This window comes from Lampris incognitus, chromosome 5 (genome assembly GCF_029633865.1).
Source record: "Lampris incognitus isolate fLamInc1 chromosome 5, fLamInc1.hap2, whole genome shotgun sequence".
Classification (NCBI taxonomy): domain Eukaryota; kingdom Metazoa; phylum Chordata; class Actinopteri; order Lampriformes; family Lampridae; genus Lampris; species Lampris incognitus.
In genome coordinates this window covers 44,090,946-44,105,186 of record NC_079215.1, presented here as the reverse complement: position 1 = coordinate 44,105,186, position 14,241 = coordinate 44,090,946, and the positions used below count along the sequence as shown (strand labels likewise).

General features: G+C 44.4%; 1 protein-coding gene across 1 annotated transcript in view; it reads left to right on the top strand.

Annotated features, from left to right (window-relative positions):
• dnah6 (dynein, axonemal, heavy chain 6) overlaps nucleotides 1-14,241 on the top strand; it is a 197,577-nt gene that overhangs the window by 141,550 nt on the left and 41,786 nt on the right. The window contains exons 60-65 of the mRNA XM_056280529.1: nucleotides 2,575-2,642; nucleotides 2,774-2,954; nucleotides 3,205-3,384; nucleotides 3,724-3,957; nucleotides 8,007-8,142; nucleotides 9,120-9,292. Of these exons, the coding sequence (XP_056136504.1) occupies nucleotides 2,575-2,642; nucleotides 2,774-2,954; nucleotides 3,205-3,384; nucleotides 3,724-3,957; nucleotides 8,007-8,142; nucleotides 9,120-9,292 (972 nt within the window). The remainder of the gene's footprint in view (nucleotides 1-2,574; nucleotides 2,643-2,773; nucleotides 2,955-3,204; nucleotides 3,385-3,723; nucleotides 3,958-8,006; nucleotides 8,143-9,119; nucleotides 9,293-14,241) is intronic.

The following is a 14,241-nucleotide window of genomic DNA, read 5'->3' as shown; positions in this document are numbered from 1 at the left end:
GTTTCTTGTGTTCATCTGTCATTCACCAGCTGTACGACAGAAAGCTACAAAGTCACTTGGAAGTCATTTAAGGTATCCAATGGAGCTTTTATGGCACTATAGAGGTAGAGCACAGTAAGAAAAGCAGGTCCCCATTTTGTTTGTATCAGATGTCCCTCCAGCACGTGTTTTATGTGGGCATAAAACACTGAAGAAGAAGGAAACATCAGTCGGAGGATGTTTTGTTTCATTCCTCGATCAGGACAGAAATTCAAGCAAACAGTTTCATCTGATCAATTTAACTATTTTTTTTGGGGGGGGGGCAGATTTTTTCCCGCTTTTTCTCCGTAATTGTGTTCGGCCAATTAACCTATTTTTCAAGCCATTCCAGTCACTGCTCCACCCCCTTTGCTGATCCGGGGAGGGCTGCAGACTACTACACGTCTCCTGCAATACATGTGTAGCTGCCAACTGCTTCTTTTCACCTGACAGTGAGGAGTTTCACCAGGGGGACGTAGCATGTGGGAGGATCACGCTATTCCCCCCAGTTCCCCCTCCCCCCTGAACAATCACCCGACCGACCAGAGGAGGCGCTAGTGCAGCGACCAGGACACATACCCACATCCAGCTTCCCACCCGCAGACGCGGACAACTGTGTCTGTAGGAACGCCCGACCAAGCCGGCAGTAACACGGGAATTAAAAAATAAAACTATTCTTTTTAACTAAATTCTACATCCTTAAATCTAAACTTGCAAATAAGAAACCAAGCCTCCCTGGACTGTTCGTTAATCTCAAACTACACATTTCCACTTTAGCTGAATGTAATAACAAAAAAGCTCTTAAAATATAGCTTTATGATTTACAAGCTTTACAAGGTCTTTGTCTAATAAGTGTGCATTTTTCCTCTCTGGCATATTTATTATACATTCAATTGATTTTTTTTTTAAAATAAAGTTTGATTTTAAAAAAAAAGTTGACCATAGGAAGCAAAGCAACTGCAACGTAAGCAAATAAAGTTAAGCCTGACCATAATATAGAATGGAGGAATGGAGAAACGGAGAAGACAAAAGGACTAAACAGGGAAACCATGTAAACATTGGCGAGGCTCTTCCTAAGGGAAGAGAGCTGCCGTCGGAGAGAAAATTTCATACCAATACAGAGGAGTGAGAATAACTGAATTATGTTTTATGTTTGTTTCAGTTTCATGCAATTTTACAGCTCATCACGATGGTGGTAATGTGCCATATCTACCAATAAAAAGTGAGGACGATCGCAAGCTGATATATAAATGATGTAGCCATCAAATCATTCCAAAAAAGACTTTGCAAATGTTTCATGAGGTCGAAAATGCATTCAACTTTTTTGTTAGCCATCAAAGACATACATGTTTTGGTGACAAACTGAATGCAAACAAACCCAAGCTGTCTATGAGGAAAACTCCACTGGATAATTTTACCTACAAAAATACACAACCCTGCTGATGTTTGCACCAAACTTTCTTTTCTTTTTTTTCGGAGTCCAAAGGACCCAATTATACAACGTTACAATAATACCAGAGTAGAGAAAGAAGCATATTTGTTTTGAAGTAATACAGAATGTGACATCCCTCTTGCCCTTTTACAATGCCAACAGTGTCGCTGCAGATAGAATAAACATTTGACTTTCAAATTAGCATCCACTGTAGTATGGTTGGATTGGTATCCATTGTCAAAAGAAATACCCACCTGCCAACCCCCTTGTGCCCTGCTCTTCACCTGCTGCCAAGAAAGCTGGATATGCTCCCTGTTATCAATGTCTTGTCCCACAGCCAGAACTAGCCAGCAGTGCATTCAGGCAGAGCAGAAACTAAAGCAACTTGGACTCATCTGTTGGCTTTCTTTCAAGCCTCTTTCAGAGCTGTCGGTGCCAGTCACTGATCCAACATCCTGAGCATTCACTTTGACATGGCACAGTCAGGATGGTTGGGAGCTGAATAAAGTGTTGACCACTGACATTCACAAGGATCATACTTTCTGTTGATCTCCCCAGCCAGTCTCACTCTGTGTTTAGTGGGATGTGGTACGGGTATTTGTATGCAAGTTTGGGGGGGATTTTTTTAAACACATTGTTCTTTTCAATTTGGAATACTCAATTCCCACTTCTCCTGGGTCCCACCATTGCATGACCCCTACAGTGGTTGGGGAGAGCAAAGACTTCAATGTGTTTCCCCTGATATACATTGAGCCAGCCAGTCACCTCTTTTTACCTGCCATGAAACCACCATCAGCAGGTTTCTCCAGGAGAATTTGACAAATGCAGAGAAGGCCCTCCTTCCCCCAGACCTTCCCACAGCTGTACAGGCACCCTATCACCTGTAGGAGTTGCTATTTGAAATGGTGAGACAGAAAAGTCCTTCGGGCTCCCCTCCCAGGAATGCTGCCAAATGAACTCCCTGTGATGCCCAGCTGAGTAGAGAGCAAAACCAGTATCCAAAATTAGAATTTCAGTGTTGGAACACTAGCTTAATGAACTGCTGTGCCCTCTGAGTGTCCTGTATTTGAGTGTTTAAACAAGCCTTATGTGTATGTTTTAGCTCTGTTTGCATTGCCTTATAGGTGTGTATCAAAGTGACCATCATCAACTTCACAGTGACCGAGTCTGGCCTGGAGGATCAGCTTCTTAGGTACACACAACCACACAGACCACGCCCTCACTCAAACACACATCTACATTGCCATCAACTATATCCCAAGAGGTTCTCTGAAATAACTTAAACTCTTAACCTTCATTTCATCCCCTCTTCTGTACCCCCAGCGATGTGGTGCGCCTTGAACGCCCAGACCTGGAGGAACAAAGGAATCAGCTGATTGTGCAGATTAATGCCGACCACAACCAGCTAAAGGACATCGAAGACCGCATCCTCAAGCTCCTCTTTGCCTCTGAGGGTAACATCCTGGACAAAGAGGAGTTGGTTCAGACCCTGCAAGAGTCAAAGGTTGGTCTGGGATAACGTGGATTGGTTTGGTTCAGTGCAGTCAAAATTATTAAGTGTTAAGCGTCCAGTATGTCAAAGGTATGTTCAAATTATTTATTTGATTCATTATGTATTCTTGTCCTTGTTATTTACATAAGACATGTATTCTTGTCTTATTTAAATTATCATCTTTCCCTTCTTTTTGTTCCTGTATCTCTTCTGTTTTCTTTCTCTGTCATTCCTTTCTCTCTGTCTCTCTCTCGTCCCTCAGGTGACATCAGCGGCCATTAAGCATCGTCTGGAGGAGGCCGAGACCACTGAGTTGAAGATCAATGCAGCAAGGGAACGCTATAGACCAGTGGCCACCCGTGGCTCCATCATGTACTTTGTCATTGCTGGCCTCTCTGAGATCGACCCCATGTACCAATTTTCCCTCAAGTATTTCAAGCAGGTGAGAGGTTAGCTGTGGTTTACTTTGCAATCCTCAAGACAAATCTCTGCCAGGGTTTACCTAATCCCACCAGAGTTGTAAATGGGGTGTTATTAAACATTACATACATTTGGGGAAACTTTGTAAAATGGCTGAAAGTGCTCTCTTCTCTTCTCTTCTGCACCAAGTCATACAAATAGCAAGCAAATGACAAACTCACTCTTTCATCTCTTTTTAACCCCTCCCTCCTCCCCATCTCTGATTCCTTCCTTTGCGCACCCATCTTCCGTTCTTCATATCCCTCTATTGTCCCTCCAATGACTCTGACTCCCCCTCCCGCCACCTCTCCCACTCCCACAGCTCTTCAATTCAACCATTGAGACATCAGAGAAGAGCGAGGTGTTAGAGAAGCGTCTACAGACCCTGCTGAATCAGACCCTGCTCACCTCATACACCAACGTGTCGCGGGGTCTCTTTGAGCAGCACAAGATCATCTACAGCTTCCTGTTGTGCGTGGAGATCATGAGGCAGCGCAGAGAGGTCTCCAACATTGAATGGCAGCATTTCATAAGAGGGGCTGCCCCCTTGGATAAGGTAGAGGGGACAAGGGATTTTCTTTACATGGTCAGGGAGTCCAACTTGGTTATGTAGAAAAATACTGGTAGTTTTCTCTGATGAACATTTTGCATCTCCAAAAAGTGCTTTTCAAGGAGTTTATCAGAATCAGGATCAACTTTATTGGTCAAGTGTGCCTATGCATACGAGGAATTTGACTTTGGTTCACAGTAGCATCTAGCACTTGCATACATCGCTAACACAAATAAAGAAAACAAAAGAAAAACAGAATAAATAAATGGAACAACAAACAGGGCATTGGACACAAACATGTATGCACAACAGGTATGACACTACTATGTAGAGTTTTTATGTAAATGGTAGTTCCCAGAAACTTGGAAGGTCTCCACGGTTGACACAGGGCTGTTGGATATTGTGAGGGGGAGCAGTGCTGAGGGGTGTCTCCTAAAGTCCACTGTCATCTCCACAGTGTTGAACATGTTTAGCTCCAAGTCATTATGACTGCACCAGAGAGCACCAGCTGCTCAACCTGCTGCTGATATGCAGACTCGTTGCTATCCTGGATGAGTCCGATAACTGTAGTGTAGGAGTTTAACAGCTGGGTCCTTGCAGGTGCAGTCATTGATGTAGAGGGAGAAGAACAGTGGGGATAGGACACATCCCTGTGGAGCACCAGTGTTGACCGTTCGTATACCAGAAGTGACTTCCCCCAGTGTCACCTACTGTTTCCTTCCTGTAAGGAAGCTCGTGATCGACTGACAGATGGAGGGGGATACAGTGAACTGGGAGGGTTTGGAGGAGAGAATTTCTGGAATGATGGTGTTGAACGCTGAGCTGAAGTCCACAAACATATGTCGCTGGGCAGTCAAGGTGTTGCAGGATGTAGTGCTGTCCCATGTTGACTGGATAATCCACTGATCTGTTTACCAGGTAGGCAAACTGCAGGGGGTCCAGCAGGTGTCCTGTGACATTCTTCAGGTGGGCCAATACCAGTTGTTCGAAATATTTCATGACCACAGACATCAGAGTGACAGGCCTGTATTCATTCAGTCCTGTGATAGAGGGTTTCTCAGGGACTGGGTTGATGGCGGAGCATTGAAGCAGGAGGGGACTTCACACAGCTCCAAGGATTTTTAAGATATTACATTACAGTCATTTAGCTGACGCTTTTATCCAAAGCGACTTACAATAAGTGCATTTAACGTAGGAAATCAGGAGAACTACTAGTCATCAGAGGTCATAAGTGCATCTAAACAAGCATCTAAGAGCAAAACCAGTGCTAAAGTAAAAGTGAAAGAAAGATTCTTTTTTTTAAATGAGTGAATATGTGTGAAGATATGTGTGAAGATCGGAGCCAATTGGTCAGCACATGCTTTAAGGCAGGATGGGGAGACACCGTCTGCGCCCGGTGCTTTCCTGGTCTTCTGTTTCTGATATAGCTGGCTCACATTCTCTTCACGTATCTTGAGTTCAGCCTGAGTATTGGGGGGGAGAGTAGGGGGGTTTGCCAGAGGTGTGATATGGACTGTTGTCAATGGGCTGGAGTGGATGAGGGGTGTGAATGTCCCTCTCAAACCTGCAGTAGAAGACATTCAAGTCATCAGCCAGGTCTTTGTTTGCCTCAGCATGGGGGGAGTGTCTTCCATAGTTTGTGATGTCTTGCAGGCCCCTCCACACTGATGCAGAGTCATTGGCTGGAAACCTGTTTTTCCGTTTTTCAGTGTAGCTTCTTTTAGCCACTCTTACCTCCTTTGTCAGTGAATTTCTGGCCTGCTTGTACAGGGCTCTATCCCCACTACTGAAGGCATCCTGCTTGGCCTGCCGAAGTTGTCTTAGTTTGGCTGTGAACCATGGCTTGTTATTGTTATATGTGCAGAAGGTCTTGGTAGGCACACACGTCTTCACAAAAGCTGATGTAAGATGTCACAGTGTCAGTTCATCCACGTTGCCAGTTGCAGCTTCAAATACACTCCAATTGGTGCGATACTTTTAAATATCTATTTTTTCAGAGAACATTCCAATTTTACACCCAGCTATTGACAAGATCCTTGGACCCATAAACATAATTGAAAACAGGTTTTATATTTTTCAGAAAATAATTTGTCAATTTGCTTTCGAATGCATGTCCATTAAATATATAGCAGGTTTTTTTCATTGGGTCTCATGTGTCTAAAGATCTTGACAGTTGCATGATTTGTGAAAGACTGCTTGACAATTGAGATAGAGAAGTGAAAATCACAGTCAAACATGCATTTTTACCCAACTGAAGGACAGTGATTGTGTTTAGCTGGTGAGAAAAAGAAAGATAGATGATTCAGCCAGAGTTCCAAAAAGCTGGGACAGCCAACTGTCAATAAAACGAGTCAACATTTGCTAATGCTTATCTACCTGCAACAATGCAGAGATAGCTGATCACTCATAACCACATCTTGAGGTTTGAAAAACAATTAAGTATTTGAACCACCAGGTGTTCAGGATGTGAAAGCAGGGCAGGCTAAGCTAACTGCTAGCCCATGCAGACTGGCAGTTCCTACAGTCATCCTGGCGTTTGCTCTCTTGGACAAGTGAATTTATTCATTTTTGGGATATGTTGGATATGTGTTCTTGTAGTTTGGATATGTGTTTTTGTCTTTGTGTTGTACTGCTATGGGCTGGGGGAAACAATATTTCGTTTCATTTCATGTGTGCAGGGGCATGGAATGAAATGACAAATAAATGTTCCTAATTCCTGATTCTTATGATTAGGAGAAAACAGAAAAATCTGTTAGTCTTATGTCCAGAACATTTCATTGCAGACAAGCCAAGATCCAATATGTTCCGCTCAAAAAGAAAAAGAAAGACATTGTTTGTCACATAATCTACAAACCGATATCTTTATTCTCTCTCTTCTCAACTGGGGATTCAGTTTATAGGAAAAAAAATATCCCTTGTTATGGGGCTGTTCTAAATCCTTCTGGTTGGCTGGTGGCAGAAGAGCAACAGAGCCAAACAAAGAAAATGAGGATTGTAAGAAGGAAAGAGCAAGGCATACTTTGAGGAGGATGACAAATAAATAATCCTGAGAATGAAAATCCACAAAGCTTTTGTATAATATTTTATAAGGCCCTTGTCTTTATGATCAATTCCAATGCCCTAAGTAAAACAAACATCCCTCATGGTCACAAATTTGGGATAAATTTAATTGATCCTTGTGGAATACCAGCACCAAAATGTAGACACTAGAAGAAATCTAGCATGACCGCAGATCTGTATCTACTGCCAACATGCTAGGTATTCGTGATCCCTGACAGCCACTGTAGCCAACAGAGCTGGACTTGAATTTCAGTCGTTAGCTTTCTGCAGTGCCTCTGCCTCTCTCTCTCTCTGTCTCTGTCTCTCTCTTGCTTCTGTCTCTTGTCTGTTTCTTTCTCTGTGAAAACACACTGGGGTACATGAGTCCAGCTGAGGAGCCAGAGCTCTGGACAATAGCAAAGAGAAAAGGACAATGTGAGGAGCTGAAGAGTTAGCTTTGAGGTTCAGAACCATTTTTATTCATGAGTTGAGATTGTTGTGAGACCACAATACAGATCAGTTAGTGTCACTTTGGGGGAAGTCTTCTAAGATTCACATCCCATTCAGGGCTCACCTATACTTAAGTTAAGCAGGAGGTAAGTGAAAGTGATAGTAATTTTCCTGATTGGGGCCTTTGGGTGAGAAGCAACAGTGGTTCCTATTCCAGTGTTGTCTCAGCTTTTCTTCTTCCTGACCTCTGTTTCTCCGTGTCCTATCTTCCTTCTCTCATCTCATCCATTCATCACCACTGCTTCCCTTCTTAATACTCAATATGTACATCCTTTGTCTCTTTTCTTCTGTCATCTTTAACCTATCATCCTCTAGCCCCATGTGTTGGAGCCACATATATCTCTTCTTACACATGCTTCCCTTTTAAACACCTGCTTGCTGTTTAATTCTCTCTTTACCACCTTTCTCCCCACACCCTCTGTTTGCTCGTCTCCCTGTCCCCAAATTTGTCTCTTGTTCTTTCTCTCCTTCTGACCCCTCCCCTGTCTGTCCCCTCCATCTCCCAGGAGCACACAGAGCAACCAGATGTGCCATGGCTGAGTGACTTCTTCTGGCAGACCTGCTGTGAGCTGGAGGACACACTGCCCTGCTTCAATGGCATCAGCAAGGAGATCATCAAAACCCAGATCCATGTCAAACTAGGTACCCAGACTCATCAGCGTTATCATCACATTTGCTTCAGACAGGGTCCGCATATATCATTCTCCCACTTGTATGCAAACTACAACATCTGCTGAGTGGCTTTACAAGTGTGGGAAGCTTTCCTGTATACATCGCTGCCCAGCATAGGGATGTTAACCATTCTACCCTGATTTCATTTACCTTTATTTAACCAGGTTAGTCCCATTGAGATTAAAACATTTACAATTTCCAATAGACTCAGATTCCATAGACTTAACCATAACTTTAAATTCGGAAGAGTAACCTGTGATGTTCAGTATTAGGGGAATACACCTTTAAGGACACAGGGAGTTATGGGATAGTAAACAGAGCAGCCACGGGAGCGGGAAGGTAGACGAGAGTCGGTCGGATTATGTGCACGTTATGCATGGAGCGAAATAAACATGCCGAAGTTCCACGACTAATTCAGAAACGGTGTTATAATCTGTGAGAGTGAAAAGTGGGTCATTACATAACCAAGTCCTGGTTACTCTATCCGAATGTCTGCTCCCATGTACTTACCTATTAGAAAGGTCTTGTATGAAGATATATAGTGTTTGCGCTGCTTAAAATGGCAATCTTTTAAGATTCCAGTTGTGTCATTTTTTGGCATACACTTCCCAGGAGTAATTTCGAAACCACAAACTAGTTTGTTCACCGCAACACCGGGACACAGAGCATTTGTTCCACCTATCCTGTCTGGTGGACCAACCACTGCTGGGTGATGGAAAACACATCACAAGCTGCGTAATGCTAGTGATTTTTGCAGGAATGTCGCCACAGATGCACATATGTATTTCTCCATATTACTGCAAACGCAAGGCTTTTCATCAGTGGCCGACAGGCTGAATTGTCATTGTGTTTCTTCAGTTAGCAAAAGATAGTAAGTTAACAGGCATTTAATTGAGTGAGAATCTTTGAGATGGCCACTACAAGATCTGACGTGTTCCCATGTCCAGGGCGCCTGCAGGTATGCATCAACCCAGAGGGCTGGGAAGGTTATATGTCAGAGCCAAGTCCCGCAGTGATGGAGACCACAAAGAGGGAGGAGAACAGGATCAGGGGCCACTGGGATGAAAGGCTAGGGTCTTTCCAGAAACTAGTCCTTATCAAGAGCTTCATGGAAGAAAAGGTAAGAGGAGATGAAGGCTTTGAAAGTCTTGGCATCCATGGGTTGGAGATTCCTTACTCTGTTACTGTGTTCCTTACTGTGATGTTTGTAGTGTCAGTTAGAAAAGACCCGTAGTGTGAGAGATGAAGCAGGTAGGCAAGGGAGACATAAGGAAATGTGCAAAAATAAAAGGGTTTTATTCTTGGAAATAAATAATAAAAAATATGAATAAAATGTAAAGCCTGGCAAAAAATGCATATATTTTAAAAAAATACAGTGAAGAACTGTTCTCAAGCCTCCAACTTAACTAAAGTCAAAATAGCAGAACTACTACCAAATTAATAAATTATGGACAAACTTTTTTTTTTGTGTGTGTGTGTCACAGCCCGGCTCATAGGCTGCAACAAAGATGAGAGACCAGACAAGTTTGCAATTTTGCCCAAGCACATTTATTTACAAAACGACAAAGAGCAACGAAATAATGTGGTAGTCTGCACTCAGCTCATGAGCAAAAAGGGCGAGCGTCCGCCCCTCACCAACATTATGACGAGCCTCCACCCCTCACAAGGATCCTGCAAGACAAAGAAGAACACAAAATCACAGGCGCCACTAGTGGGGCGGAGGGGTCGTCACAACCCCCCCCCCCAATAAAAATGGGATTCCCACCAGGAAAACCGGCAGACCACAGCTACTTCAAAATCAAAATAGTAAATAGACATAACTTTACAGCTAACTGCTCTTAACCAAATACAGTGCATCCAGAAAGCATTCACACCCCTTCACTTTCCCCACATTTTATTATGTTACAGCCTTATTCCAAAATGGATTAAATTCCTTTTTTTCTCATCAATCTACATACTATACCCCATAATGCAAAAGCGAAAAAGGTTTTGTAGAAATGTTTGCAAATTTATTAAAAATAAAAAACTGAGGTCCGCGGTGGTGTAGCGGTCTAAGCATCGGCTCTGTGTCGATGCAGTTGCCCACTGGGGACTGGGGTTCGCGCCCCGGTCTCGTCAGATCCGACTATGGCCGGACTCGACGAAGCAGCGATCATTGGCAACGCTGTCTTCGGGAGGGGGGCGGAGTCGGCTTGTGTTCGTCACGTGAATGCGTCTCTGTGTGTGTCGGAAAAACAGTGGTTCGGCTTGGAGTCGCCTTGTCACGAAAGTGGCGAGGCGGTCTCCTTCGAGACTGCCGGCCAGAGAGATGCAGTTGGCGAACGCATACAGTGCGAAGGTGGGTGTTTGAATTAAAATAGGGATCGATTGGCCACTAAATTGGGAGAAAAAGGGAAAAATCAGAAATAAATTTATAAAAAAATAAATAAATAAAAAACTGAAATATTGCATGTACATAAGTATTCACACCCTTTACCCAGTACTTGGTTGAGGCACGCTTGGCAGCGAGTACAGCCTCAAGTCTTCTTGGGTATGAAGCTACAAGCTTGGCACACCTATATTTGGGGTATTTCTCCCATTCTTCTCTGCAGATCCTCTCGAACTCTGTAAGGTTAGATGGGGAGTGTCACTGCACAGCTATTTTCAGGTCTTTCCAGAGATGTTCAAGTCTGGGGACTGGCTGAGCCACTCAAGGACATTAACAGACTTGTCCCGAAGCCACTCTTTCGTTGTCTTGGCTGTGTGCTTAGGGTCGTTGTCGTGTTGAAAGGTAAACCTTCGCCCCAGTCTGAGGTCCTGAGTGCTCTGGAGCAGGTTTTCATCAAGGATCTCTCTGTACTTTGCTCCACTCATCTTTCCCTCGATCCTGACTAGTCTCCCAGTTCCTGCCGCTGAAAAACATCCCTACAGCAGGATGCTGCCACCACCATGCTTCACTGTCGGGATGGTATTAGCAAGGTGATGAGAGGTGCCTGGTTTCTTCCAGACGTGACGTTTGGCATTCAGGCCAAAGAGTTTAATCTTGGTTTCATCAGACCAGAGAATATTGTTTCTCATGGTCTGAGAGTCCTTTAGGTGCTTTCTGGCAAACTCCAAGCGGACTGTCACATGTCTTTTACTGAGCAGAGGCTTCCGTCTGGCCACTCTACCATAAAGGCCTGATTGGTGGAGTGCTGCAGAGATGGTTGTCCTTCTGGAAGGTTCTCCCATCTCCACAGAGGAACGCTGGAGCTCTGTCAGAGTGACCATCAGGTTTTTGGTCACCTCCCTGACCAAGGCCCTTCTCCCCCGATTGCTCAGTTTGGCTGGGCGGCCAGCTCTAGGAAGAGTCCTGGTGGATCCAAACTTCTTCCATTTATGAATGATGGAGACCACTGTGCTGTTTGGGACCTTCAAAGCTGTAGAAATTTTTTGTACCCTTCCCCAGATCTGTGCCTCGATACAATCCTGTCTCGGAGGTCCACAGACAATTCCTTTGACTTCATGGCTTGGTTTCTGCTCTGACATGCACTGTCAACAGTGGGACCTTATATAGACAGGTGTGTGCCTTTCTAAATCATGTCCAGTCAATTGAATTTACTATGGGTGGACTCCAATCAAGATGTAGAAACATCTCAAGGATGATCAGTAGAAATAGGATGAACCTGAGCTCAATTTTGAGTGCCATAGCAAAGGGTGTGAATACTTATGTACATGCAATATTTCAGTTTTTTATTTTTAATAAAATTGCAAAAATTTCTACAAAACCTTTTTCACTTCGTCATTATGGGGTATTGTGTGTAGATTGATGAGGGAAAAAAAGGAATTTAATCCATTTTGGAATAAGGCTGTAACATAACAACATGTGGGGAAAGTGAAGGGGTGTGAATACTTTCCGGATGCACTATACATGTTCTGTACAGACTGGTTCTTAAAGAGTCTCCCCCAGCCAACCAACTACACCCTGCAACCCAGCAACTTCGGCACCTGGAGAAGCATTTAAGACTGACAAAGAGAGATAGAAGGTCAGAGAGGTTACACATTAAACAGTACAGTACAACTTAAGAGGAGGGTGTGCTTGACAAAGCTCTTAACAAAGCAAAGTAAATCTGTCAATGGAGCTACCACAGTCGACATTTTTACAAAAACTGCGGTAGTAACCCACAAGACCCAGAAAACGCTGGAGTTCATTCTTGGTTGCTGGCACTGGATACTGCTCAATTGCAGCCACTTTTGCCTGTACTGGACGCATGGTCCCCTGCCAGACTACCTCACCAAGGTAGGTGACGGTGGCCTTAGCAAACTCACACTTTACCAAGTTAACCATCAGGCGTGCATCACCCAGACGATCGAACAGCTTTCTATCAGACTTATCAACCAGCAAACAAGGTGACGCCCAGCAAGAAGACGAAGGTTCTGCTATACCATTCTCAAGCATATATTTTATCTCTGTGTCCATCAATTTTCGTTTTTCCTCTGACACCCTGTAAAAACGCTGGCGGATTGGCTGCGCCTCGCCTACATCAATATCACGCTCTACCAAGTGCATACGGCTTGGTGTATCAGCAGTAATGGAACGCAGTGGATATGGAGCCAGATACCTTGTGCTCTGACACATCACTGTAAGCAAATATGTGCTACCAGACTTCGAGCGAGGTAAGGGACCAGCACAGTCAATTAGCAGGTGCTCAAATGGCTGCCCGACTGCCAGAATAGGACACAGAGGAGCTGGCTTTATACTCTGGTATGGCTTCCCAGTCAACTGACAGGTACGACATGTTCTAATATACCTGGACACATCCCTCTTCACATGAGGCCAGAAAAAATACCGCATAATATAGTCATAGGTCTTACGGACCCCCAGATGTCCTGACTGATCATGAGATGTTTTCAGCACTTCATCACAAAACTTGGAAGGAACACCAATCTGAAAAACGGGATCACCAACAAAGTTTTCCCCATGTGGCACCCATTTCCTCAACAACAGGTTGTCCTACAGCAAGGAACCACCCGCAGCATTCCTCCCATCATCAATGCTGAGAACTCCACCAAACAGCTGTATTAGCGAGGGATCAACTCTCTGCTCCCCCACCAGGTCACTATGAGAAACAGACAAAAGAGAATCAGGAATAACCACAGAGAATGCCCCAGTATCTATCAGAATTTTTACCGGCATGGTGACGCCACTCCCCACCATTTACATGCAGCCGTCAGACACGAACGCAGAGAAATCTGACTTCTCCAACTTACAACTTGCCTCAGCTCTCACCTGGTGACAAGGAGAAATTATAGGACTGGGAGGTTGCACCGAAACAGCACACGCAGCAGACTTCCCCGGCGCTCCACTATTCCCAAGTCTAGGACAGTCAACTTTCCAATGGCCCCTGCCTTTGCAATAATTGCAAATTTTGGTTGAGTCAGCATAACATCTGGCCCCGTGTAGCCCGTTCTAGCCTACTCAGGCGAGGACTAGTTCTTTCCTCCCGCTTACCTGCTACACGAAACCTGCTGCCATCATCACGAGCATGATGCTCAAGATCACCCCTGTGCGTCAGCTCATACTCATCCGCCAGCTTAGCTGCCTCCGCAGCAGTCTGCACCTTATGTTCGTTGATATATACAGTAATGTGCCTTGGAACAGAATTTTTGAACTGCTCTAGAATGACCAAATCACACAAAGCATCATAAGTATCAACTTTCAAAGCTGTACACCATTGACTAAAATGGGTAACCAGCTCCCTGGCGAACTCAACATGCGTCTGCTTCCCAGACTTCCCCCATGTCCAAACCCTCTGGCAGTATGCCCCAGGCACCAACTCGTAAGCCCTCAACACTGCAGCCTTGACCGTTGCCTAAACTTTACTCTCAGCCAGTGAGAGCAGAATAAGCCTCCTGCGCTTTACCCGTTAGCACGCACTGCAAAAGTAATGTGCAGTCAGAGCCCGACCACTCTCTACGCTCGGCAACACGCTCAAAAAGGGAGAAAAATATATCTGGGTCCCGTTCGCAAAACTGAGGAACCAACCGCAGATTACTGACAACATCAAAAGAACCAGAGGTACTGTTAGATCTACCAGGAACAGGAAAAGA